The sequence below is a fragment of the Hyperolius riggenbachi genome, chromosome 1 (genome assembly GCF_040937935.1).
Source record: "Hyperolius riggenbachi isolate aHypRig1 chromosome 1, aHypRig1.pri, whole genome shotgun sequence".
In the NCBI taxonomy this organism is placed as follows: Eukaryota; Metazoa; Chordata; class Amphibia; order Anura; family Hyperoliidae; genus Hyperolius; species Hyperolius riggenbachi.
The window spans coordinates 147,691,149-147,717,301 of NC_090646.1; the positions used below are offsets into that span (position 1 = coordinate 147,691,149).

At 42.1% G+C, this 26,153-nt stretch overlaps 1 protein-coding gene across 2 annotated transcripts in view; it reads right to left on the reverse strand.

Annotated features, from left to right (window-relative positions):
- The window catches only part of PRIMPOL (primase and DNA directed polymerase), a 91,990-nt gene that overhangs the window by 19,525 nt on the left and 46,312 nt on the right, over positions 1–26,153 (reverse strand). The window contains exons 5-8 of one of the 2 annotated variants that reach the window (XM_068278716.1): positions 18,083–18,230; positions 15,689–15,928; positions 9,165–9,327; positions 6,689–6,780 (exon numbers count right to left, since the gene is read on the reverse strand). In XM_068278716.1, coding sequence (XP_068134817.1) covers positions 6,689–6,780; positions 9,165–9,327; positions 15,689–15,928; positions 18,083–18,230 — 643 coding nt within the window. The remainder of the gene's footprint in view (positions 1–6,688; positions 6,781–9,164; positions 9,328–15,688; positions 15,929–18,082; positions 18,231–26,153) is intronic. The other variant, XM_068278717.1, reaches the window with a different exon arrangement.

Sequence of the window (26,153 nt, forward strand, 5' to 3'; positions counted from 1 at the left end):
AAAGAGTCGGAATGGAGAGGAAAAGGAAATAGAAGAAAAGAAAAGAAAGAAAAAACAGAAAGAAGTAAGATACTGGAGAGTGAAGGAATAAGATAAGAGGAGAAGAAAAATAAATAAATAAAAATGAAAATAAAAATAGTAGTCATGATCTGTGCACCGGGTGCGCTCCAGCATTAGGCGTGCGGTGGAGCCACACCACCGAGCTTTAAAGGGGAACCCAGCATTAAAGTTAAGAACATTGAGAAAAACGTGTAATTATCAATAATACAGATATATTCTAGAATAAAGTATATCTTAACATAATCACTAAGAATAATAAAACCTAATTTCTCAAAAAGGGAAAAAGTATAAATTAACAGTAAGTCTTTTTAAAGACAAAAATATATATTTGATGTCCCCACCGCACAATCATGTGCATTATGGGGGACCAAAAAGTCTCTCCAAACAGGAGGAGAACAGGGGGAGATAGAAAGGGGACACGCCCTCGTCCCCGACAGGGGGGAGGGGGGGCACAAAGATGGCCCCAGACCAAGGGGGCAACAGGAGACCCCGCCTCACGGCAACCAGCAAGAACGTACAGGAACAATGGGACAGCCAACAGTGTTGACCATATTATACTGTGCCAAATTCATAAAAACTGTGAATATTTTAACTCATCGTTTAGACCTGGTGGGGACGTTGCCTTGAGTTCGTATATCCAGCGACATTCACGCTGTAATACCAACCTCTCGAAGTCCCCACCCCTCAATGGTTGGTGAACGCAGTCCACCGCACTAAAAGTAATAGTGTTAGATGGATTGAGTCCACACATAATAACATGTCTTGCTACCGGAGAACGTAAATTATGTCCCACAATATCCTGTGTGTGTTCATAAATACGTCTACGGAAATTTCGTGTTGTCATACCGATGTAGAAGGCGTCACATGTGCATTTAAGCACATATATGATGCCCTCCGTAGCACAATTGACAAAATGCTTGATCTGAACTGTTCTCTTGACATGGGGAAAGGTATTGGATCGACCAACTGTCACAAAGGGACATTGGTTGCAGGCTCCACACCGAAAAACCCCTCTGGCTCTACATGGATCGGACCGTGTGTTGCCCATGTAATGACTTCTAACAATCCTATTGGCAATGGTGGGGGCTTTGCGAAAGATGACTTTGGGTTGTTCTGGTACACATTGTCGAATTTTGGCATCATCGGTTAACAAGTGCCAATGTTTATTAAGAATCTTACGGAATTGCTCCTGCTGTTTGTTATAAGTTATAATAATGGGGACTGTATCCATAAAAGAGTCAGTCCTCCTCTGATATCCCAAAAGAGCATCACGATCAGGTTTAAGGGCCCTGTTATAGGCCCAATCAATATTGGACCTGGATTAGCCCCTGGTCCTGAATCTATGTTTTAATTCAATGGCCTCTTTTTTAAAAGTTTCTAGAGTGGAACAATTTCGCCTTGCTCTCAAAAATTGTCCCGTCGGGATGCTTCTGATGAGATGTCGGGGATGAAAGCTATCTGCATGTAGAACAGCATTAGATGATGTCGGTTTCCTAAATAGTCTAGTGCTCAAATTACCACCCTCTCCCACCTCTATATTGAGGTCTAGGAAGGATAGGAAGGATAGGGACTTGGCACTGTACTCACAGGTCAATTTGAGATTTAGTGAGTTGTGATTGAGTTTGTCAATAAACTCCAATAACAAAGATTCATCTCCTGTCCACAGGAGCAGGATATCGTCAATGTACCTGTGCCACGCTTCCACGTGGCACAGGTACTCGACCAAATCATCATCAGAAAAGATGTCTGCCTCCCACGCCCCCAGGTACAGGTTCGCATACGATGAGGCACAAGTGGTCCCCATCGCTGTTCCCCGCACCTGGAGGTAGTGGGAGGTCCCGAACACAAAATGGTTGTGGGTCAAAAGAAATTCTAACATCTCTAACAAAAAAACAGAATGGTCAATTTCAGTACATGGTAGTGTATCCAAGTATTTTGCCACCGCCCGGAATCCTACGGCTTGGGGTATACTAGAATACAAGGCCTCAACGTCCAGCGCCACTAAGAGGGTACCAGGGCGCACATGCAAGCCATCGAGGATGCGCAGCACATGCATGGTGTCTTGTACATAGGACGGTAGGGATTTCACATGTTTCTGTAAATGATAATCGATATACTTACTGACATTTTCAGTCAGAGATCCGCAGGCCGAAATAATCGGCCTACCTGGTGGATGTGTCATTGATTTGTGAATTTTGGGTAATGCATAAAAAGTTGGAATTCTTGGATGAGGTATCTTCAAAAAAGATGACACCTCATTTGATATGACACCATTGCCGGCCGCCCAATCGATGATGCCAAAACAGTACTCCCTGGTCCCTCAGGGCGCCGGACGCCGAGGCCCTATGATACCAGTCTCTATTCTTCAAAATGCGATGACACATATTTTCATTTTGGTCATTGTCCATGACCACGACGTTGCCCCCCTTATCGGAGGGCTTCACCGTGACCATGGACATTTGTGAAAGCTCAAACAGAGCCTGTCTCTGTGCTCTTGACAGATTGTCAGCCGCACGTCCCATGTCTAGTGTATCCAAGTCCTTCAGTACCATCTCAACAAAGACACTGACTCTCGGATTTGCAGAAAGAGATGGGAAATATCGAGATTTATTTTTAAATTTTGTTATGCTTTGGTCCACAGTATCCTCTGTCAGAAGCTGTTCCTCAGGTATATATCCCTCCTCCCATAATGCTGTCAAATCTCGTAAAGCCTTGTAATCTTTCCTAGTGAAGTCTGACCAATCCTGTATAGCACCTCCTAGAGGTGCCTCATCTTTCCGTTTGTGTTGAAGTCTCAAAATAATTTTTCGTGCAAACAAGTTTAGGTCCTTGGCACAATCGAACTTGTCGATATTGTGTGCCAGGGAAAAACCCAAACCAAGTGATAAAACCGACACCTGATCGTGAGTAAGTGGAGTGTGGCTCAAATTAACAACTGTCTTTTCCTCCTCAACTACTTCTTGGAATGCAGATACTGCTCCATGTTCATTTTCTTGGGTGGGTTCATTTGGTGTGGGGAAAGTGAAGTGTTTTTGGGGATCTGTGAATTTTTGGCTGATAACTTTTTGTCTTTTTCTTTGTCTTTTTCTCTTGCTTTGGATTTGTTGGGTGCTGGGGTATTCTCTAAAAAAGGATCAGCACTACCGTGTAGATCCAAATTTCCCGGGATTGAAGGTGGAGAGGTCATTTCTTTTCGTTTTATAGGGACTGTAGGGGTGTGTACCCTTTGTTGCAAATTCTCATTAGGTTTATTGTCAGCAGGGTGAGGTTGGGGAATACTTCCCACTGTCTCATCCTCGCTAGTGGGAGCCTCCGACTGACTGTCCGAGGCCTCTCCCAAATTTGGTGACTGTGGACCTGGGGGTTTTGGCTTGGGTCTACCTTGTGGTTTTTTTGTTAGTATTCCATTGATAGGCTTGGCCCATTTTGTATGATAATTTATCTCTCTCAAATTTAGATTCTTTTTATCTATTATTTCCATGTTGTATCTGTGTATGTGTTTACTAAGTACTTCATTCCTAGTTACAAATACTGGTTTATCTTTATGAATCTCGAAGCGTGTGTTAATAGCCTCAATTTGTTTATCCAAAGAATTTATATCCGCTTGATGTAGTTCCTTCATATAAGTTAAAGCTATTTGTGAGCTATTTTCAAAATTTTGTTCCCATCTCCTTCTGAAGTCCTCAGTCACATGCCTTGAGGTAGGAAAAATTTGCACTCTCATATGATATGGACAGTTCTTTTCAGTTATATATTTGTCTGTAAATTGAGTCCCAATATTTCCTCGATTTTGTCTCTAAAAGACGTTGTAAGCGATTAAAACTATATAGAATCTCTTTATCAACTAGGGGCCCAGAGGGAACTCAACCCCTGTCCCCCTGTAGTTCCTGTATAAAGCTGTCCCATTGAAACATGGTTGCCGCCACCGTAAGGCTGAAGGTCAAACACCTGATATCCCCCCCGGTGCGGGACCAGGGCTCCCCCACACACAAACACCCCCCAACCGCAGACGGAGGCGCCCCAATATAGGACCCCCAAAAGAAAAAATGGCAAACACAAGGGAAATAAACTAAATTAGACTAATAGTGAACAGTAGGTGGGTGAGGCGCTGTAAATCGGCGCGATCCTAATACAGGATCAAAATAGTAGTACTATAGACAACGTCTCAACCAACACACTATCGTTCTTAAAACAGTACCCAATGACAAATATTATTCATGGCTCAGAGCGGTCTGGCTAAAAAAAGAATATATATACAAGAAAAACGCAGAACCCATCTGCAAGCCAAAGCAATCAATGAGTCATGTATGTAGAAAAGTAAGAAAACATTTATTATTTCCATTAAAACTCCCTCTATGGGATAAATAGATTAGCATACATATACAACTCCAAATAACACATTAAAAAGAGTACAACGGTCTGTAAGCCAACTCAACATGCCATAAAAATGGCAACCTGGATGTAATAAAGTCCCCTTAGTGCAGAAAGAAACCACATCATTGCCTATACAGGTAACAATAGTGTTGTATCACATGGACGGCATGGCTTGACATTAGTGGCTGGTTATGATGCTATTATCAAAAGCATGTCAATTCACTCAAGAGCCTGTGGTGGTATATACATTGCATTTGATCCAAGTATGAACTGATTCTGATGCAGACCAGTATAGATTCCGCTCCAGTATAGATTCCGCTGCCCGTTATAATCAGATATCAGCTGTAAACAACTGCAGATGTCCAATCGCAACATCCATGTAAATGTTCATGAAACAAGAAAAAAGCATTCCAGCATAGTGCAATGGCAATTGTTATATCCACCACTCCTAAGGAAAGTTCATATTTCACAGGTCCATGCGCCACTCTAAGTGATCCGTCCAACAAGAAGCGTAGAATTGTGGTTGGTATTGGCTGATATGAAGGGTACATCCAGTGAAAGTGCAAGCTGTAGTGGGCTGTCGACCGGTTTCGCCGGTAATCCGGCTCTTCAGGACCCCAGACCGTGTAGTTGTGGTGTGTATAGTCGCCGGAGTGCCCCACGCCATAAAAGGCGTTCTACCCGTAAGTGCGTCAGCCGCATCTAAAACGAGGCGCGGCCAGTGCATTCCAGGCAGCTTGGGTCTGCCGGAAACCAACAGGCGTGCGCATGCCCAATGCGCTGCCGTAGGATCCAGCAAGACATGCGCAGACAGTAAGAGGAGAGGCCAGCCACTGGGCGTAAAAGACACCCTCTGGGCACGCCTCCCCTGTCTGCGCATAGGTGAAGGTAGGCAACCACACGCCCAAAAATCACGGCGCACCCGCAGCACAGAGCACAATAGAGATAAAGAAAAAGGGGAGGGATGGGCCCAGACTAACTGGAACCAAGTGAAAGAGTCGGAATGGAGAGGAAAAGGAAATAGAAGAAAAGAAAAGAAAGAAAAAACAGAAAGAAGTAAGATACTGGAGAGTGAAGGAATAAGATTAGAGGAGAAGAAAAATAAATAAATAAAAATGAAAATAAAAATAGTAGTCATGATCTGTGCACCGGGTGCGCTCCAGCATTAGGCGTGCTGTGGAACCACACCACCGAGCTTTAAAGGGGAACCCAGCAGCAGCAATAGCAGAATAGGGGGGCGATCTACAGGCTGGGAACGCGAACAATCACTCGCGTTCCCATGCCTGTCGGCCGGTGACGGCCAAACCGGAAGTGCTCGCCGGCGGGTCCTGGAGCGTCAGAGCGGGGCTGCGAGGGCACCGATCGGCTGTAGGGGGCTGAGGGAAGCCCCAGGTGAGTTAATCTCATTTTTTTCCCCCGGCTTTAGGTTAACTTTAATTCAGTCTGTACAGCGCCGGAGCTGGAAGACTAAAGCCCAATCTACATTATACGATTCTTTGTGCGATTCGATTACGATTCCATTTACAATCCGATTAAATCCGACATGTCCGCAATGGCAAATCGAATTGAATCCTGATCGGACATGTCGGATTTCATCGGATCGTAAATAGAATCGTAATCAAATCGCACAAAGAATCGTATCATGTAGATTGGGCTTTATAGCCCATATGAGAGACTGTCATGAAGGGAAAAACGGGTGGCTTAAAATGTATGGGTCTGAAATCCGTACCTACCCCACATAGGGGCGGAAATCGGGGACAGATGCTTTTTTCATCTATAAAGCCTGTATAGTTTTTTAAAATCCTCCCGTCTCAGGAACACTTTAAGCTGTTCCCACTGGATAACTCAAACAGATGCCCTGCTAGTGAAGTGGCTTTGTGATGAAATTGCCTCTGTGGCATGTGCAAAATGTTATTCACCATTGTCATCTCTCATTGAGGGAGATTTAATAAAAAAAATATGTGCTGAGAAGTGAGGCTAAATAAACTACACACCAAATTATGAGCAAGAGCATTAAAAAAAAATAAAATAATAATAATAGTCATGGCAGATGTTCACTTCACATCTGTAATCAGCACTGCCAGTTCCTCATGTCTCAAGTCTGTGAAAATCATTATGAAAATCTCATGACTGAAGGGCACAAAAAAACTCCCTTAGGAGTGGCCCAACCGAACAAGAAATACAGCATGACAATTCAGAAGGTGCTGGTGGAGAACATTCACTTGTGGTTGCAGTTTTATTCCCAAAGCAATACCTGAAATAAGAGTTTCTCTACCTCCCGCACGAGGACCTCCGTTTGCGTCACTTGGGCTTGCACACGTCAAGATTTTTAGGCCATCTGTAAATCTTTATGGTTGAACTCAGGTTAGCATGTGCAAATATTTCTCAACATAAGGTAAACAATCTAGCTATAAAGCAGAAGTGGAGCTTAAATGTACTCCCTGTATATGAATTTGTGCATTTGTATGTGAAATAAAACGTCAACATACAATTTTTTTAACCACTTGAGGACCGCGGTGTTAAACCCCCTAAAGACCAGGCCATGTTTCTTCAATTGGGCCACTGCAGCATTAAGGGCTCGCTGCAAGACCGCACAAGTCAACACACAAGTGATCCCCCCCTTTTCTTCCCACCAACAGAGCTCTCTGTTGGTGGGTTCTGATCGGTCCGCAGCTGTTTATTATTTTTTTTATAAATATTTTTCTTATTTATTTTTAAATAAAGTTACTTTTTTCCCCCAGCTCCCTCCCTCTGCCTGCCTATCACAGAGATCGGCGGTGATAAGCTGCAGCCTATCACCGCTGATCGCTTCTGTGTCCCCCAGAGGAACAGCCGTGTGACACGCAGCGATGCACAGCCTAAGTAGACAGCGGTTTCGCCGTCTAACAGTCTCCGAGCAGCTATCGCCGCTGGGAGACTGAAGGCGGAGCGGTCCTGGGGCTGCCGCCATGTTCACGACAATTGGCGTGGAGCGGTCAGCAGGTAGTTAATGTGAGAACTGGATTGACACTACAGTAACCAGTAAGGCTCAGTTCCCACTAGAGTGGATACAAAACAACACGGTAAAAGCGCATGCTTTGTGCTCATCTGCTCATCAGTGTTGCACATCTGCGCCATCATTTATACTACCTGCCATTTTTCATCCACTCCATCCACCGCTTTGTTCAGGGAATAGCCGGTACAGATTAGAGGCCGGGAGGAGCATTGGGCTCCAAATTGGTTTACAAGCCAATTCTCCCTAGCAACAGGGAGGGTTTTCATTTACTACTAAAATGCTAGTACAGGTGCTTTTAAAATTAATTTTTTGTCTTGGAATTTGTTATACATTTTAAGCATCATGTTACATTTGTTACTGTAATTACTATGCCTACCAATTATGTGTTTTGTACTAGTGTCTATAGTTGGTGTATACCATTGTCTTTATTATTATGTGCCCCATGTTTGTTTCTTACTTTGTACAGCTCCAAGGAATATGTTATAATTCAATAATAATAATAATAATAATAATAATAGGTCCACCATAGTTACATAGTTATTTTGGTTGTAGACATACGTCCATCGAGTTCAACCAGTGAACTAATAAGAATCCTTTGTGTTGCTGAGCATTCCCATTGGTCTTTTGCAATCCAATGAGGAGTCCCATGCTTCTGCTAGGCACCAGTTTACTGGCTTCAGGACAGAGACGAGAAGTCAGCAACGGCTGACCGGCACATGTATTTGTGTTGTGCATGCGCCAACCAACCTAGTGAGAATGGACACTGTCCATTCTCATAGATTAACAAGTGGAAGCAGATTCAATAGGATCCACTTCATTCTTTGAGCAAAGGTGTACAAAGCATACCAAACGGGTACGTTTTCTACGCAAGTGGGAACCAAGGTGGCTACAAACGCATTCAAAAGAAACATCAATCACAGCAGTATCAAAAGGTAATGCCATCACTCCACCACCATGTGCAGAGTGCTGTGATAGCTGTGTGCCAACTATATTACGATGAATAGAGCTGAGCCATGTGCAGAGTGCTGTCACTCATGGCAGATTTTGATGACCATGTGCTGCCCCATGCAGGAGTGGAGCAATATGTATGGCAGACCATTGTCCCCCCTGCCCCCCAAGTATGAAGAGTGGTGCATGCTTCGATTACCGGACCACGCTGAAAAGATTTATCAACAGCTTGTCAGTTGCAGTCTCATCTCTCCCCTGGCAGTGGCGCATGTGATGAGAGGCACAACTAGAGGGCATCATAGCAATGAAACTGCAACTCACAAGCTACAGCGGAATCAAAGCAGCCCAGACCGGTAACTGAAAGAAACCACTTCATATGCCGGGGGGACATTCGGGTAGGGGGTTGGGGGAACAGAGGTCCTGGACGGGGGGGGACGGGGGGGGGGGGGGGGGGGGGGGGATTCGCGGCAGCACACAGCCATAAAAAACTGCCATGGCTAACAGCTCTGGCAAGGGGGAGATGTACACCGCCGTCATTGTTTAACTCCATTCCTCATATTGAAGTGGGTGGTGCATTTGGGGGTGTCGGCCAATGCGGACTGATGACATGAGTATAAGACGAGACCCCACACTTGGGACACTTTTTTGCTCTCAAAAAACAACTCATACTCGAGTATATATGGTAGATTCAATGACCAACAAGGAAGCCAAGGAGCTCACCTCACATTACTCTCAGTTCTACTGAGATATTAGAAATATGCTGCAGAATAAATTAAACTGCTCTTACCTCACATTGCTAATTAGAGAACAAAGGAAAATATGTTCTTCTGTGGACATGTGTCTGGGAGGCTTTCCAGAGAACTGGTTATCTTTAGCCAGTTCCAGTACAGCATCTTTTCCTAATTTAGAAGATTTATATAGACGAAAGTTCCTGTTTTTGGTGTAGACCCCTAAAAGATGAATAGGTTCAAGCGGTTTAAAACTGACAACATTTTCAACAAAAAAATGTTTTCCTACTTTTTACAACTCATACAATTATCATATTTGCTTTTGTGCACAAGTATTAATATTCATTTAGACATTATAACTTCCCAAAGTTACGTTAATTTACTTTGAAAGCTGCTGTTGCATTTTATTTATAACTGTTGTCATTCCGTTGTAAATGCTGTCAGCAGTTATTTCTGATCTGTTTTTCACTTCAGCACTCATCAGCTGAAGTTCTGCACAGCCAGAGAATGTTTACATAAATGTATCAAGTAAAGAATGTGTACACAAGATAAGATTATAAGCAGTTCGAATGTGGGTTCTCCCTGCAGAAGAAAGAGTCAGCCCTGTGATGTAACCCTTTGAATGAGGTTTTACTTAAAAAAAAACAAAAAAAAAAACAACAACATTGTGTTAGTATATTACAGTGGAGGAAATAATTATTTGACCCCTCACTGATTTTGTAAGTTTGTCCAATGACAAAGAAATGAAAAGTCTCAGAACAGTATCATTTCAATGGTAGGTTTATTTTAACAGTGGCAGATAGCACATCAATAGGAAAAATCGAAAAAATAACCTTAAATAAAAGATAGCAACTGATTTGCATTTCATTGAGTGAAATAAGTTTTTGAACCCTCTAACAATAAAAGACTTAATACTTAGTGGAAAAACCCTTGTTTGCAAGCACAGAGGTCAAACGTTTCTTGTAATTGATGACCAAGTTTGCACACATTTTAGGAGGAATGTTGGTCCACTCCTCTTTGCAGATCATCTCTAAATCCCTAATGTTTCGAGGCTGTCTCTGTGTAACTCTGAGCTTGAGCTCTCTCCATAGGTTTTCTATTGGATTAAGGTCCGGAGACTGACTAGGCCACTCCATGACCTTAATGTGCTTCTTCTTGAGCCACTCCTTTGTTGCCTTTGCTGTATGTTTTGAGTCATTGACGTGCTGGAACACCCATCCACGACCCATTTTCAGTTTCCTGGCAGAGGGAAGGAGGTTGTCGTTCAGGATTTCCCGATACATGGCTCCGTCCATTTTCCCGTTAATGCGATTAAGTTGTCCTGTGCCCTTAGCAGAAAAACACCCCCAAAGCAAAATGTTTCCACCCCCATTCTTGACGGTGGGGACGGTGTTTTGGGGGTCATAGGCAGCATTTTTCTTCCTCCAAACACAGCGAGTTGAGTTAATGCCAAAGAGCTCTATTTTGGTCTCATCAGACCACAGCACCTTCTCCCAGTCACTCACAGAATCATTCAGGTGTTCATTGGCAAACTTCAGACAGGCCTGCACATGTGCCTTCTTGAGCAGGGGGACCTTGCGAGCCCTGCAGGATTTTAATCCATTGCGGTGTAATGTGTTTCCAATGGTTTTCTTGGTGACTGTGGTCCCTGCTAATTTGAGGTCATTCACTAACTCCTCCCGTGTAGTTCTAGGATGCTTTTTCACCTTTCTCAGAACCATTGACACCCCACGAGGTGAGATCTTGCGTGGAGCCCCAGAGCGAGGTCGATTGATGGTCATTTTGTGCTCTTTCCATTTTCGAACAATCGCACCAACAGTTGTCACCTTCTCTCCCAGCTTCTTGCTAATGGTTTTGTCGCCCATTCCAGCCTTGTGCAGGTCTACAATTTTGTCTCTGACATCCTTGGACAGCTCTTTGGTCTTTCCCATGTTGGAGAGTTTGGAGTCTGCTTGATTGATTGATTCTGTGGACAGGTGTCTTTTATACAGGTGACTAGTTAAGACAGGTGTCCTTAATGAGGGTGACTAATTGAGTAGAAGTGTCTAACCACTCTGTGGGAGCCAGAACTCTTAATGGTTGGTAGGGGTTCAAAAACTTATTTCACTCAATGAAATGCAAATCAGTTGCTATCTTTTATTTAAGGTTATTTTTTCAATTTTCCTTTTGATGTGCTGTCTGTCACTGTTAAAATAAACCTACCATTGAAACGATACTGTTCTGAGATTTTCATTTCTTTGTCATTGGACAAACTTACAAAATCAGTGAGGGGTCAAATAATTATTTCCTCCACCGTATATGCTGTAAATGTTTTAGAGCAAGGAAGAAGTTCTGGGTTATATTCCGCTTTAATAAGGGAAAAGTTAAAAGATAAAAAGAATTAAGAAACAGTACTATCATATGGATGTGATAAATAAGGTCATGCGTAAAAAAAAACGTATGCTTTTGAATTGTGGATGTAGAGAAAACTACTGAGAGTTCCCTGGACTACTAAATAATCTAACCAGTCAAATAAGGCCAGAGTGTTCACTAAAATTGCCAAAACTGCAATTAAAACTCAAATATTTGGGTCACATAATGAGTAGACCGGATTCTTTAGAGAAATCCTTGGAAAAATTGAAGGCAAAAGAAGAGGAGGACAACAGAGACTAAGATAGATAGACCGCATTTGTGAAGCTATGAACATCCCTATGCAACAGCTGAAAGAAGCAGTGATTGACAGAGTAATCTGGCATGAAGTACATAAGGTCACGAAGAGTCGGAGTCGACTGAACAAATGAGGGAGATAGGAATTTATTAAGGGTGGATTCATACTATTCACATTGCATAATGCACGTGTTATAATGTGTGCGATCTGTAAGGGACACCACATGGGTTGTAGCACACACATTAATTTAAAGCATTCACATAGCGAGTTATAATAACGTAATCCGTTACAAGGCAGTGATGTGAACAGAACTGTAAGGGCAAAGAGATGACATGCAGAATTATTCTGCAATGCAACAGATATAGTGGTTGATGCATGAAGCAGCAGTAATATTGCTGTGCACAGACAGGGGCACAGCAATATTACTGTTACTACCCCCAGCAGTATACCATGCATAGCGTAATTAGTACAACCTGCGGTCCATGGGCATTTCTGCTTTTTCAGGTAAAAAAAATACAGTGAATGCATGTAGAGACCACGGACCTGGAGAGCCTTTACAAGATTGTTACACTTTATACTTTTAGGGCCATATGCAATTCACTTTTCACCTGAGTTTTCTCCTAGGTGGTATTTTATCTTCAATTTAAAGTAACTTTTCAGTACTTTGCAATGGGAAAAGTACCAACAAGTAGGCAAAAAATGATTATGAGTATTTGTTTGCTTGCTGGTGTTTTAAAGGGCATTTAATTTACAAGTTTGAAAATTTTACGTAGGAGAAAACTCTGGTGAAAAAGGAAATTGCATATGGGTCTTAGTCTTACATATTTTTTTTTTTTGGGGGGGGGGGGGGGCTTCTCCAGGCCAGGGGCCTGCCCGGGATACTAGATCCAGTGGTTTGCAGTTATTTCCAGAGTGTGACTTACTACACTGAGAAGAACAATCTGATATATGCGCATAGAGACAGAACTCTCCACACTCCCATTCATGTGACCCGAGACGTTCTACATGGCAGCATTTATACTTACCTGGGGATTCCTCCAGCTCCATGTACACTGTGGGCTCCCTCACCATCCTCCAGGGTAGCTCCATTCTTCTACAATCTTCCCCGGGTCCAGAGGTGTCAGGCAAGCTGCACTGCGCACATGCAGCCAGCCACGTGCGCATCCTCATCGGGCTCCCAGCGTAAAGCTTGGGGTAAGTATAAATGCTGCTATGCAGAATATCGCAGGTACACAGAGTTGCAAGTAGCATTTCTTTAACAGTTAACCTATTGTCTGGAATACTATATTGAGATCCTGGTATTTTTTGTTCTTTGTTCTTTCCAGTTCCTGGAGGTCTCCCTTGAATTTCCTCCACCGCATACACCCACTAACACAGTAACACTAGATTCAATCTTCCGGAGCCTTGAATTCTGATTTGAAGTATGCAGTAGAATCCCTATATAGTAATCAGAATACAAGGCAAAAAGAGATGGTGCACATCCAGTTAAAAATTCACATTTCTTCCATTAAAAGGTTAACAACCACAAGGCAAATACTTAAACAGATGGAGAAAGGTACAGGCAGCCAGAGGTCTACAGCCGTTTCGTGCCATATAAAGTGTGGCGCATCATCAGGACGCCCTCTGGCTGCCTGTACCTTTCTCCATCTGTGTAAGCATTTGCCTTGTGGTTGTTAACCTTTTAATGGAAGAAATGTGAATTTTTAACTGGGATGTGCACCATCACTTTTTGCCTTGTATTCTGATGACACGACCATTACCTTGGTGAGTTGAACTCCTAGACTTCTTTGGACCCTGTGCATTGCTCTCCACTGAATTGAAGAATCCCTATATAGTAAACTGAAAGGGACCAGGAAAAGTACGGTTGTTTACTATATTGGAAATGGTCATACACAAGCATATAAAATATACTATAGTACTGTATCTATATCAGTCAATAACTGAGAGTCATTTTTTTCTCTTCAACGCTTCAGTAAGTAAGCACAGACAATGTTTAACCGATGCAGGACGAGAGCAATTTTCACATATCAGCACTGCTCCCATTCATTTGTTAATAACTTTATAACTACTAATCACACCTAAATTATCTACCGGTATATATATTTTTTTTCATGACAAGTTAGGCTTTCAGTGTGTGAAACGTTTGTTTAGTAGTTACCTTATTTTCTATGCATTTTAAAGGGAAATTAAGGTAAAAAATTAGAAAATAACTAATTCTCCATTTACATCCAATATAGCTTTACAATAAACAGTGCTAACTATAAGTTAAACCCACACATTGTATTTGCTCATCCATCCTGGTTATTACAACATTTAGATTATGTTCTTAGCACAATGTATGGTGACAATATTGTATTTGGAAATAAAGGTGTCTTTTTTTGCTTTCTCATTGTACATGATCAATGATTATGAGACCTTATTTGCAAAAACAATAGTAAGATACCCTCATGGCATACATATTTAAAAAGCCAAGTTCCTAAGGTAACAATACATGTTTTTACTCTTATATTATGTCACTCTGTTTTCATTTTACAAGTCTTTTATTTTGGTACAGAACATGTGAAAATGTAATTGCTTTTGTGACCAAAAAGAATACACAAGACATGGGCCTCAACCCTAAAACGCTCTAAACTCCATTCTACAACTTGCTAGGGTTAACATGTTACCACATATGTCTCTTGTAGTTTTGCTAAGACTTTCCCAAGTTTGATCTTAGTTGTGAAAATTATTTTTTTATGTTGGATTGAGTTTGTCCCTACCCATTTTTATGCGATTTGCGGGCAAGCTTTAAGACACACCAAAATGTATTTTACAACTCTTCAAGGTTAAAATGATGCCACATATGCCTCATTTAGAAAAAAAACTGGTGGTGCAGTCTCCACAACTAGAAATAGATTTGTCCAGTTAGGCTTAAGTGGTTAAGCTAGATCAAAATGCACAGTGCTCAATATTCAAGGATTTGCATGCAATAATCATGCAACAGCTTGCACAGGAAGCATAGGTCTCACTAGTTAATGCAGATACAGTACTGATAGCATGCTCCTCTGTCCACATTTATGTGTAACCTGGATGAGACTGCAGCATTGCAGCCATGAACAAGCAAGTCACAGTCTCAGTGACCAGGAAGCATCTTACACAGGTAGCATAGGTCTCACCACCTGGTGCTTTTGACGCATTTCCTGCAAGCCTGGAGTGTGCAGATAGCGAGAAGGCTACAAATGTTTGCCAACCCACCTACGGCTCATGGGTCTCCGACTGACGTACGATGTATGCGCTCACCCACTTTCCACTATAGCCGGATACAGAATACCGCAGGGGCCAAAAAAACAGGTTTACTATAACAGAAATTCCATTATATTAGGGTTTACTATATCAGGCAATACTCACATATACTTATAATGGTGCTTGGCCGGGACCTGGACGTTTACTATACTTGAATATTAACTATATCAAAGTTTACTATACCAAGATTATACTGTGCCTGTAATTATTTTTAATCAAACAATGGTGTAAGCTACATTCGGCAAATGTACTGCCTACTACAGACTTGTTTCTTAATTTAATATAAAGAAGCCAGTGCCAAGGTACGCCTGGAGGATTAACCTGACAATTTTGTAATTTTGGCTGCCCATTCCCTGGGAGATACACAGAATGCAAGTTTAGAATCACAGAACAACATGTGCAATCGGGTTCGGCACCAGTCACGTTAACATTTTCAACCAGTTGGTTTCTTAAGAAGCCAGATTAAAATACAACTTTGCCATTCTGTCACAATCAGGAGACTGTATAGAAATATTAGGGTGGAGAGCAGTATGAGGTGAATACGGTACTTTGCCTAGCCCTTGTATATACTTAACATACCCCAGGGTTTGGGGGACACACTGGGAGTTCTGTTGCTTTTTTGTTAATAGAGGAAGAATGAAAGTAATTACTCACCAAGATCTATAAACAGTTGTTTTCCACCATTTTTATCCCCCACAAGAAATGAAGAGAGATCACAGTCCTTAATTTTAGTATTCAGGCTGCTACTGCAACACCCCTTGGCAGTTGTATCATGAGGACTTTTCTCACTATTCCCATGTGCAGCATGCAGAGGCGAAGTCTCATGGTCTTTACTGGTAGATTTTCCATCACTTGTAAGTAATAGGGGATGTAATGCAGATTTAACAAAATTACCTAGAAAGGAGTAGTTTCAGACAGTTATTACAGACTCTGAGTCCTTACTGAATAAGAGTACAGTTATCTTTATCACAAAGTGAACGTGTAGAGAGTGTCACACAATAATCGCTCACACAAAGCTGCAGTGACAACAAATGCCAAATCTGAGCTGGAATCTTACAAGCTTCACCCTGATCACATATGCACAAACAAAACTAAGGCAAGCATGCAGACACATTATCTTTCGTCATGGTAACAATTACAGCCCATGTTCAGTTATGAGAACCACCAGGATTTTGCGCACAGGGCTTACAGAAACCTAAAATACCTCTAGTGAAACAACAGCCAAGTATAGTATTGTCTTTATAAGATCATAAGGTAATGTATGGTATATACCAGTAACTGTTTTGCAATGCTTTTGGGTTCCCTTAAAGTGTAAAAGAGATGAAGCACCCTCATGTATTTTACAATATATATCAGTGGGGATATTAGAGAAAACACCTAACCTGCTCTCTGTTTTATTTTTCACTGCTCAGCCTGCTTATCAGCCCTGACAAAATCCCAGACTGAGCATTCAGTCTGGCTTTGCTCAGGAATCATTATAGCAGAGTCTGTCTTCTCTGAAGCCCAAGCCTGCCCCCTTCTGGCTCTGCTATAATGACTCAGCTATTATGATTCCTGAGCAAAGCCAGACTGAAATACTCAGTCAGGAATTTTATCAGGGCTGATAACAAGCACGCTGAGCAGTGAAGGATAAGACAGAGCAGGGTAAACGTTTTCTCTAATGTTTCCACTGATATATATATATATATATATATATATATATATATATATATATATATATATATATATGGTAACATACATGAGGGTGCTTCGTCTCTGGTTCACTTTAAGCCAACTACACAACAACATTCTGGTGGTTCCAGTTCTACATAACTTACATAGATATTCTGATCATCACCTTACAAGCCTTACATAAGGTTTTATACATCTGAAAAGGTATGTAAATTGTTCTAATTGTATATGACTTTGCAATACTTTAATGTAAGAAAAAGGACCAGCTCTTTGAAAAACATTATCATCCTCAACAAAGTTTTGTTACACAGATCATACTGGTGTATCCTTCTGAGGTGAGCGGGATATAGAAACTGCAGTGGCTTACTTCTTTGGAAAAAATGCCACTATAACCGGCAGCCTGGGTGCTATGCTAAAGCTCCTCCTCTAACTATGTCTGATTTACTGGTAGACCAGTCACAATGGTTAAAAGTCACATGGGGGGTGTGCTCCCGCTGCTGAGAAGCTGACGGCATCCACATGCTTTTAGGTTTAGTAGAAAAGAAGTACCGCTACATTTGGGGCCTTAAATTGTCTTGTCTCTTAAGAGTCCCTCCATTTCTTGATAAATACAAGAATACAGCTATAAGCCTAGTTCCCCTTCATTGGAAATCTGCAAATATTTTGTTGTAAAGGTAGATATAATGTAAATAATTCCGAGTTCATGTTGGATTATGGAAATTTTTTAGGCACATTTATGCAGCTTCAAAATGGACCAATCAAATCCTGTCAAGGTGGAATTTGATTAGTCCATTTTCAAGTTGCATCTGCCTAAGCAATTTACATAAATCCTGCATTCAGTTGGAATTATATGCATCTCATCCACCTGTTAGGGGGAGAGGGGTGATGGGAGAGACTCTTCCATCATCACAACAGTTTTGTATAACTTATTTATAGAACATTTAAAAACCTAATAAAGCATAGATTTTGAGCATATGTAAAAATGCAAAGCACTTTCTTCTGCAGAAAGGTAATTTGGTGCTGCCAAAGGGCGTAATTTAAATTATGGCTATAGCAGTGCTTACTGAATAATTTGGGCACCGGCAAGTCCTCAAATTTGGTGCAATCTCCTGCAACCAGGAAAAATGCAGAACAAAAAGATGCAAATCTTTTTCAGGTTTATAAATAGTCCATATAGTTTCCATACTTGAATTCCTATACTGTATATTTACCAAGTTGACCACTGCCACTTTATACAACCAAAATAAGACAAAGTGATGGATGGATCAGATCAAGATAAACTGTAGGACTATAGTAATATACACATACCTAAGTGTCCTGAAATTTGCATACTGGTATGAAAACAAAAAGGATCAATAATGACTATTAACCACTTACCAACATTGATATTATCCTTGAAGGCCACATTTGGTAGTACAAATATTAAGTGATGACTACATTTTTCATCAGTGCTCGAATCCAGATTTATAACACAATCTGCAGAACATTTAACGTCATAACATTCTTCAAGTTTTCTACAGAAAAACTGAAAAGCAAACAAAGTCAATTTTAGAATGATAACAAAACGTAATAACATGACTTTACTGGAGACCTACTTTTGCTGGATGCATTAGCAGGGGTCAGGGGCGCCGCCAGCATACAAGTCAAGCCCCCGCTTGGGGCCTCACACTGCGGGGGGCCTCGCTCTGCTGCTGGCGGGCGTGCGGGCACCAGGCAGAGAGGCGGGGAGAGAGAAGTTTCAACTTACCTTCCTCGATCCTGACAGCTTCTATCTACTTCCTGTCCCGGCATCTGTCGCTATGGTAACATCGCCCCCCCCCCCCCCCCTGTGATGACGTACCGCATGTCATCACAGGGGGAGCTCATTACCGATGCGATGCACACCGGGAGAGACTGAAGATAGAAGCTGCGTGCAGGATTAAGACAGGTAAGTGGAAACTTCTCTCTCCCCGCGCTGCGCACACCCTCCTGGCTATGGGGGGGCATCTACCTATCTAACCTATACTGGGGGACATATACCTATCTAACCTATACTGGAGAGGCTGGCATCTGTTCTGTTGAGACTGGGTGAGTTTTTTAATCATCAGCAACTTTTATGCACAACTTTTATGCACAAGGTGAATATTTAGATAAGGTTGCCCATCAGGTCAGCACTTTGTCCCCGCCCATGTGGGCGCTGATTGGTGCTGCACAGGGGGGTTAACTATTTAAAGACCCATTGTATGCATGTTATCTGTCACGGCTTTATATGCAATTTGAAAAAGGGCATGTCTGCCCGAAACAGCAGTCTGTAATTGCTGCCTCTATAATAAAAGAGTTATAATCTACCTACGGTGGTGCTGACCCATCTGTGTGGATCTCTGAAGTATACCCCTTGAGGTGCTGGGGTAGGGGGTCTAGCCCACTATCTACTCCATTGGAAGCATGAAGTGATCCAAAATCTCCTGATAGCTAGCTGCATTGACCCTGCCCTTGATAAAACACCGTGGACCAACACCGGCAGCAGATGACATGGCACCCCAGACCATCACTGACTGTGGGTGCTTGACACTGGACTTCAGGCATTTTGGCATTTACCTCTCCCCAGTCTTCCTCCAGACCCTGGCACCTTGATTTCTGAATGACATGCAAAAGTTGCTTTCATCCGAAAAAGTACTTTGGAACACTGAGCAACAGTCCAGTGCTGCTTCTCTGTAGCCCAGGTCAGGCGCTTCTGCCGCTGTTTCTGGTTCAAAAGTGGCTTGACCTGGGGAATGCGGCACCTTAAGCCCATTTCCTGCACAAATTTCTTTCTGTGACTTACCCTCTTGCTTGAGGGTGTCAGTGATGGCCTTCTGGACAGCAGTCAGGTCAGCAGTCTTACCCATGATTGCAGTTTTGAGTAATGAACCAGGCTGGGAGTTTTTAAAAGCCTCAGGAATCTTTTGCAGGTGTTTAGAGTTAGTGGATTCAGATGATTAGATTAATTGCTTGTTTAGAGAACCTTTTCATGATATGCTATTTTTTTTAGATAGGAATTTTGGGTTTTTATGAGCTGTATGCCAAAATCATCAATATTAAAACAATAAAAGGCTTAAACTACTTCAGTTGTGTGTAATGAATCTAAAATATATGAAAGTCTAATGTTTATCAGTACATTACAGAAAATAATGAACTTTATCACAATATGCTAATTTTTTGAGAAGGACCTGTACCTATCTAACCTATACTGGGGGACATATACCTATCTAACCTATATGGGTGCACCTACCTATCTTACTTATAGGGGGGGAAACCCATACTGGGAGGGCCTATAGCTGGCTACCTATACTGCAGGCACCTATACCGGTCTCCACGTTGGAGGTGCATTTTACGCCCTCGCCCTGGGTGCAATTTAGCATAGAAACTGCTAATATTTGGCTTCACTGACATGTTTTGGCCACGCCCATTTTTTTGCTGTGAGGTTTTGGGGTGTGGCTATCCATTTTTTAGAAGCGGCGCTTTCGTGGATGGGGCCACAAGTTATGGACTGCTTGGGGCCACCACAACCTTAGCTGCACCCCTGGCAGGGGTTCACCAGTTATTGATAAGACTGACCATGTCAAACAGCTAAACACTAAGTTATAATGAAATAGATAGATTGGCTGTTTTAAAGCAAACCAGAACTGAAATGAACTTAAATGGACTCTCAGGAGAGCTCGTGGGTATGCCTTTATGCATACTCACAAATACACCATATCGTCCTTTCACTTACCCGCCGCTTATTTAATCTTAAGTTATTTCCCCCTGGTCTGGCCAAGTCATAACGTGGTCGCGACGTATCCAAGATGACGGCCGTGGTTTTCAAACCGAAAATGAAGGAAAACTAATAAGTGTAGAGTCTCAATTTTTTATTTAAAAGAGAACAGCACAAGCTACAATATTGTATATTAACAGTTAATATGTAACAGTATGTATATTCGCATACTTTGCTGTTCTGCTCAGGGTCCCTTTAATATAATCAACCTTACGTGTAGTACTAATAGTACATAGAACATTAGTAACAAAGACTCATTTTTTTCAATTTAAGATCTGAATTTTTAAGACAGAATTGTTAACAGCAGCCATAAATGTCTGATGTAAAATCTGTTTCATTAAGCTACAAAACAAACAACTCCATACACACACTTGTTCACGGTCGACTTAACCTTCCTGGCGGTAACCCAGAACGTAGTTCGGGGTAAGCCGCGCAGGAGGATTTCTCAGGCCCTGCTGGGCCGATTTGCATAATTTATTTTTTGCTGCACGCAGCTAGCACTTTTCTAGCTGCGTGAGCACACCGATCGCCGCCGCTCCTCGTCGATTCGCCGCTATGCGCCACCCCCACTAGACCCCTTGCGCAGCCTGGCCTATCAGCTCCAGGCAGCGCTGAGGGGTGGATCGGGACTCCCGATGACGTCACGACATCGATGACGTCATCCCGCCCGTTGCTATGGCGACAGGGGAAGCCCTCCAGGAAATCCCGTTCTTTGAACGGGATTTCCTGATTGAAGCGGGTGGGGGGATGCCGCTGCACAGCAGCTATCATGTAGCGAGCCTTCAAAAAAAAAAAAGAATGCTGCGCTGCCCCCTGGCGGTTTTTAATAGACCGCCAGGAGGGTTAAAAAAAAAAAAACCCTACGGTTAGCATCAAGCGAACGATGTCAGAGCACATTTGAATTCAGCGACATCACAATGTCTTTCGATCACATAGTTACCGAAACCATGAAAATAAGGATTACTCATTTGCCATCATGCAGTATTTATTTATTTATTGTATTTATAAAGTGCCAACATATTGCGCTGGACATTATTTAAGGTTAGAAACAATATTTAGGGGCGACATATAGCAATAAGACAATACAGGAATACATGCAAACCAGATCAAGCAGCACAGTGTGAGTAAAAGGTAATGCTTAGTCAGTCACTGGCTGGGAGCATGGAGATTAGGCAAGTCGAGTTCACTCAGATCCATAAGATGGGTGAACGGTAATGGAGGTGCGTGAACAGGTAGGAGACGCAAGAAGGAGGACCCTGCTGAAGGCATACAATCTCAAGGGAGAGGTAGGGACACATAAGGTAGGGGACCAGAGCTCAGCTGCAGGTTTAGAGCACTAGGGGGTAAGACAGAGTGAAAAGGTGAGTTGAGGGCCTTCTCGGAGATGTTGAAGGAGGGGGAAATCCTAATGGGGGAAGTAGGGAGTTCAATAGTGTTGGAGCAGCTATTAAGAAGTCCTGGAGGCATGCATGGGACTGAGTGTTGCGGGGGGCAGTCAGGGGAAGTTCATTGGAGCAGAGTGAGCGGCTTAGGTGTGTACCTCTGAGTAAGATTGGGAATGCAGGTAGGGCAGGTTTTGTGGACATATTTGTAGGCCAGACACAGGATCTTTAATCTGATTCTGGACTGGATAGGAAGCCAGTGGACGGATTCACAGACGGGAGCCGCCATAGTGGAGCGATGAGAGGAGTGGATAATTCTGGCTTACGGATTCATAAAAGACTGCAGTGGGGCAATTCGGGTCATAGGGAGACCAGACAGAAGGGCATTGCAGTAGTCAAGACAAGAAATTATGAGGGCATGGATGAGGAGTTTGGTGGTGACAGAGGTCAGGGAAGGGCAGATCTTGCAGATGTTACGGAGGTGGAAGTTGCAGGACTGAGGTTTTGGATGTGGGGGGTGAAGGTGAGTGCGGAGTCCAGGGTGACACCAAGACCGCAGGCCTGAGAGGTAGGGCGAATGGTAGTGTGGCTAACAGTGACATTCACATCTGGGAGGGCCAGGAATGGCTGGGGTGGGAAGATCATAAATTCCGTTTTTGTCCATGTTTAGTTTCAGAAACCTAGCAGACATCCAGTAGGAGATGGCTGATAGGCAGGTGGAGACATTGTCCATGGTAGTGGTGGATAGTTCAGGAGCGTGGAGGTAGATCTGGGTGTCATCTGCATACAGACGATAGTTCAAACCCAAAACCTTGCCAGTGGAAAATGTGTATAGGGAGAACTGTACGGAGCCAAGGACAGAGCCTTGGGGAACTCCCACCGAGAGGTGGTTGGGGATGTATGAGGACTAATTGAGGAGGTTGTGGAGGTATGAATGGTTAAAACTAATAATCGTCCGTACCTATCAACCAAGATGGATAGGTCTAAATGGACGATAATCATTTTTTACTGTCGTCAGGACACTTTTTCTTGACGCTTCTCAGCTGACCTCTCCTTTATCGATCGTTCCCAACATCTGCGGCCTAGTGTGTGTACGGAGATTAAATTCCACTTTCTGTGGCTAAGATGTACTCTGGTAGAACTGCGGAATGTCCTCGTTGCAAATATCATACTGCTGATTTTATACATATGGTGTGGGAGTGCCCCGAAATCCATATATTCTGGCAACAAACTAATGTAGTACTCCAGAAAATATTTGACCGTCATATAGATCTTGACCCTAAGACACACTTATTGGGAATCGCGGGGGAGATAACACCATCCAGAAGATTGGTTCTTCTTTGGGATATGTTGTGCTACTTTGCTAGGAAAAAAATTTTACATTGGATTCGGGCACATCCCCCGACAGGTGCAGACTGGATTATTACAGTTAATGCATCACTGTCTCTATATAAACTTACTTACATTCAACGGAATTGTCCTCTTAAATTTGACAATATTTGGATACCTTGGTTGGAATATATTAAAAAGCAAGGAATAGACTATAACTCAACCTGAACAAGTGAGCTGCTGCTACGAACTAGTTTCTCCTGAATGATTGGTGGGGTGTGGAGTGAGACCACGAGAGAGGAGAGGGTGGGGGGGAGGTGTGGTATAGGAATGTGTTGGCGGCCTAACCGTGCCCTAATAAATCTTGTTGTTGTTATGATATGTACTGCATATGATTGTCATGTACATGTATTGTGTTGTTTATATAAAACAATAAAAAACTTATCTGGGGAAAAAAAATTCCACTTTCTGTAGGACAAGCTCAATTGCATATATAATAACTCTAGTCTTATTAACTTGCTGTGTAGAAAAATAAAGGAACTTCAGACTCTTTCTTAGTAGGACTAGTAATATGTACCTATATTTATCCTATCATGTCACTTTCAGTACACTTTAAGTGGAATTAAAAACGTTCTACATCAAATTGCTTCCATAAGTAGTCAATCTTCTGTGAGAGTGAATTGCTAAATCTTTAAAATGCTATGACGTAATTTCAAAAAGGTACAATTTTAAATATTTCTACTTTAGCTTTGCTATATGCAGAGTTTCTCTTTTATGCCGACTTTAGTTTAATTAACTAATATACATTTGAAATTCTGCTTAGTCACTCTTGTAATGTTGTTTCAGTCCATGTGCTCAGAGGTAAGATGGTTGCCAATTAGAGCAAGTTGCAGGTCCAATGCACCCCATATCTTACAATAGTATTAGAAATTTAGGCTGCCTAACTGGTGAAAGTGACGTCCAGGGCTTCCTTGCTGGTCAGTGAGGCAACCTATCACACGAAGATGCACCAGGGAAGCTTAAAGGAATATTATCGATTCACATATTTTTTTCAATTGACACAGGAATTGTTTGGGAAGTGCTGCTAAGTACTGGTGTATACATTTTAGTAGCAACTTCTTTGTTTACTGTTATCAAAATACATTCAAACTTTACTGACGCCAAAACTGACGGCTGACTGAGCCATGAGGAGAGGGGAAATTCCTCTCACACTTGATCAGTTAACTCTATGTGTAGCTCTGTGTGTGACAGAGAAGAGAGCTCCCAACAGCTGCAGATCCGGTGTCCTGTGTTTCTGACTGACATGTCTGAAGAGAGCAGAGGAAATGTACCGTAACTAATTGTCACAGCTTTTTCATACTGTTTTTGCTTTCAGAGTTTGATAGGTTTGATATTTGCTTTCTGTAGTCTGATATGCAACTCTGGCTGTGCATTGAAGCAGACACCCCTTCTGCAAATGATTTGTCCCAATATAGCTAAATCCTACCCTCAATAAATTACAGCTTTTGCCTCTGATATTTAACATGAAAAGTAGGAAAATGTTTACACAGCTACTTAGACATTATTTGCACTCTGTCATTTTAGAACACTTGGGTATCGATAGTATTCCTTTAATGTATGGATGAGTTTGGTGAAGGTGAAAAGTAATTAAAATTCATTTTAGCATGTACACTACTTTCTACTATCAGTAAGCGCAGTGTATTAGTTATCACAAGCCCGCATTTGTGACAGGTGTACTTTGAAGGACCTTTCCTTAAATACGCATTAAATTCTGTCTTAAATATACAGCAATATGAATAGCCTGGGAATGGGCACACACTAAAGATAAATCTGTTAAACCCCACTGCAAAATTTGATACATCCCCCACACCAAGCACTTGTACAGCCAAATGAATGCTACAGTGATGTGAAAAACGATTTGCCCCCTTCCTGATTTCTTATTCTTTTGCATGTTTGTCACACTTAAATGTTTCTGCTCATCAAAAACCGTTAACTATTAGTCAAAGATAACATAATTGAACACAAAATGCAGTTTTAAATGATGGTTTTTATTATTTAGTGAGAAAAAAAAATCCAAATCTACATGGCCCTGTGTGAAAAAGTTATTGCCCCCCTTGTTAAAAAAATAACATAACTGTGGTTTATCATACCTGAGTTCAATTTTTGTAGTCACCCCCAAGCCTGATTACTGCCACGCCTGTTTCAATCAAGAAATCACTTAAATAGGAGCTATCTGACACAGAGAAGTAGACCAAAAGCACCTCAAAAGCAAGACATCATGCCAAGATCCAAAGAAATTCAGGAACAAATGAGAACAAAAGTAATTGAGATCTATCGGTCTGGTAAAGGTTATAAAGCCATTTCTAAAGCTTTGGGACTCCAGCGAACCACAGTGAAAGCCATTATCCACAAATGGCAAAAACATGGAACAGTGATAAACCTTCCCAGGAGTGGCCGGCCGACCGACCAAAATTACCCCAAGAGCGCAGAGAAAACTCATCCGAGAGGCCACAAAAGACCCCAGGACAACATCTAAAGAACTGCAGGCCTCACTTGCCTCAATTAAGGTCAGTGTTCACGACTCCACCATAAGAAAGAGACTGGGCAAAAACGGCCTGCATGGCAGATATCCAAGGCGCAAACCACTTTTAAGCAAAAACATTAAGGCTCGTCTCAATTTTGCTAAAAAACATCTCAAGGATTGCGAAGACTTTTGGGAAAATACCTTGTGGACCGACGAGACAAAATTTAGTTTCAAAGTATTTTATTGAAAATTTCAATAGAAAACTTACAGCTTTTAGAAATTCCCTTAACAAAGGGTGTCATAGAGTTTGTCAACATAACACATAAACAGATAAACAACATACAATATACATGCAGGTCAGTTTATTATTTGTTAATGCAGGACAGTCACCGAGGCGGGCGTAGCCCCTAAAAGGCGAGGGCACAAGACCGTAGTCCC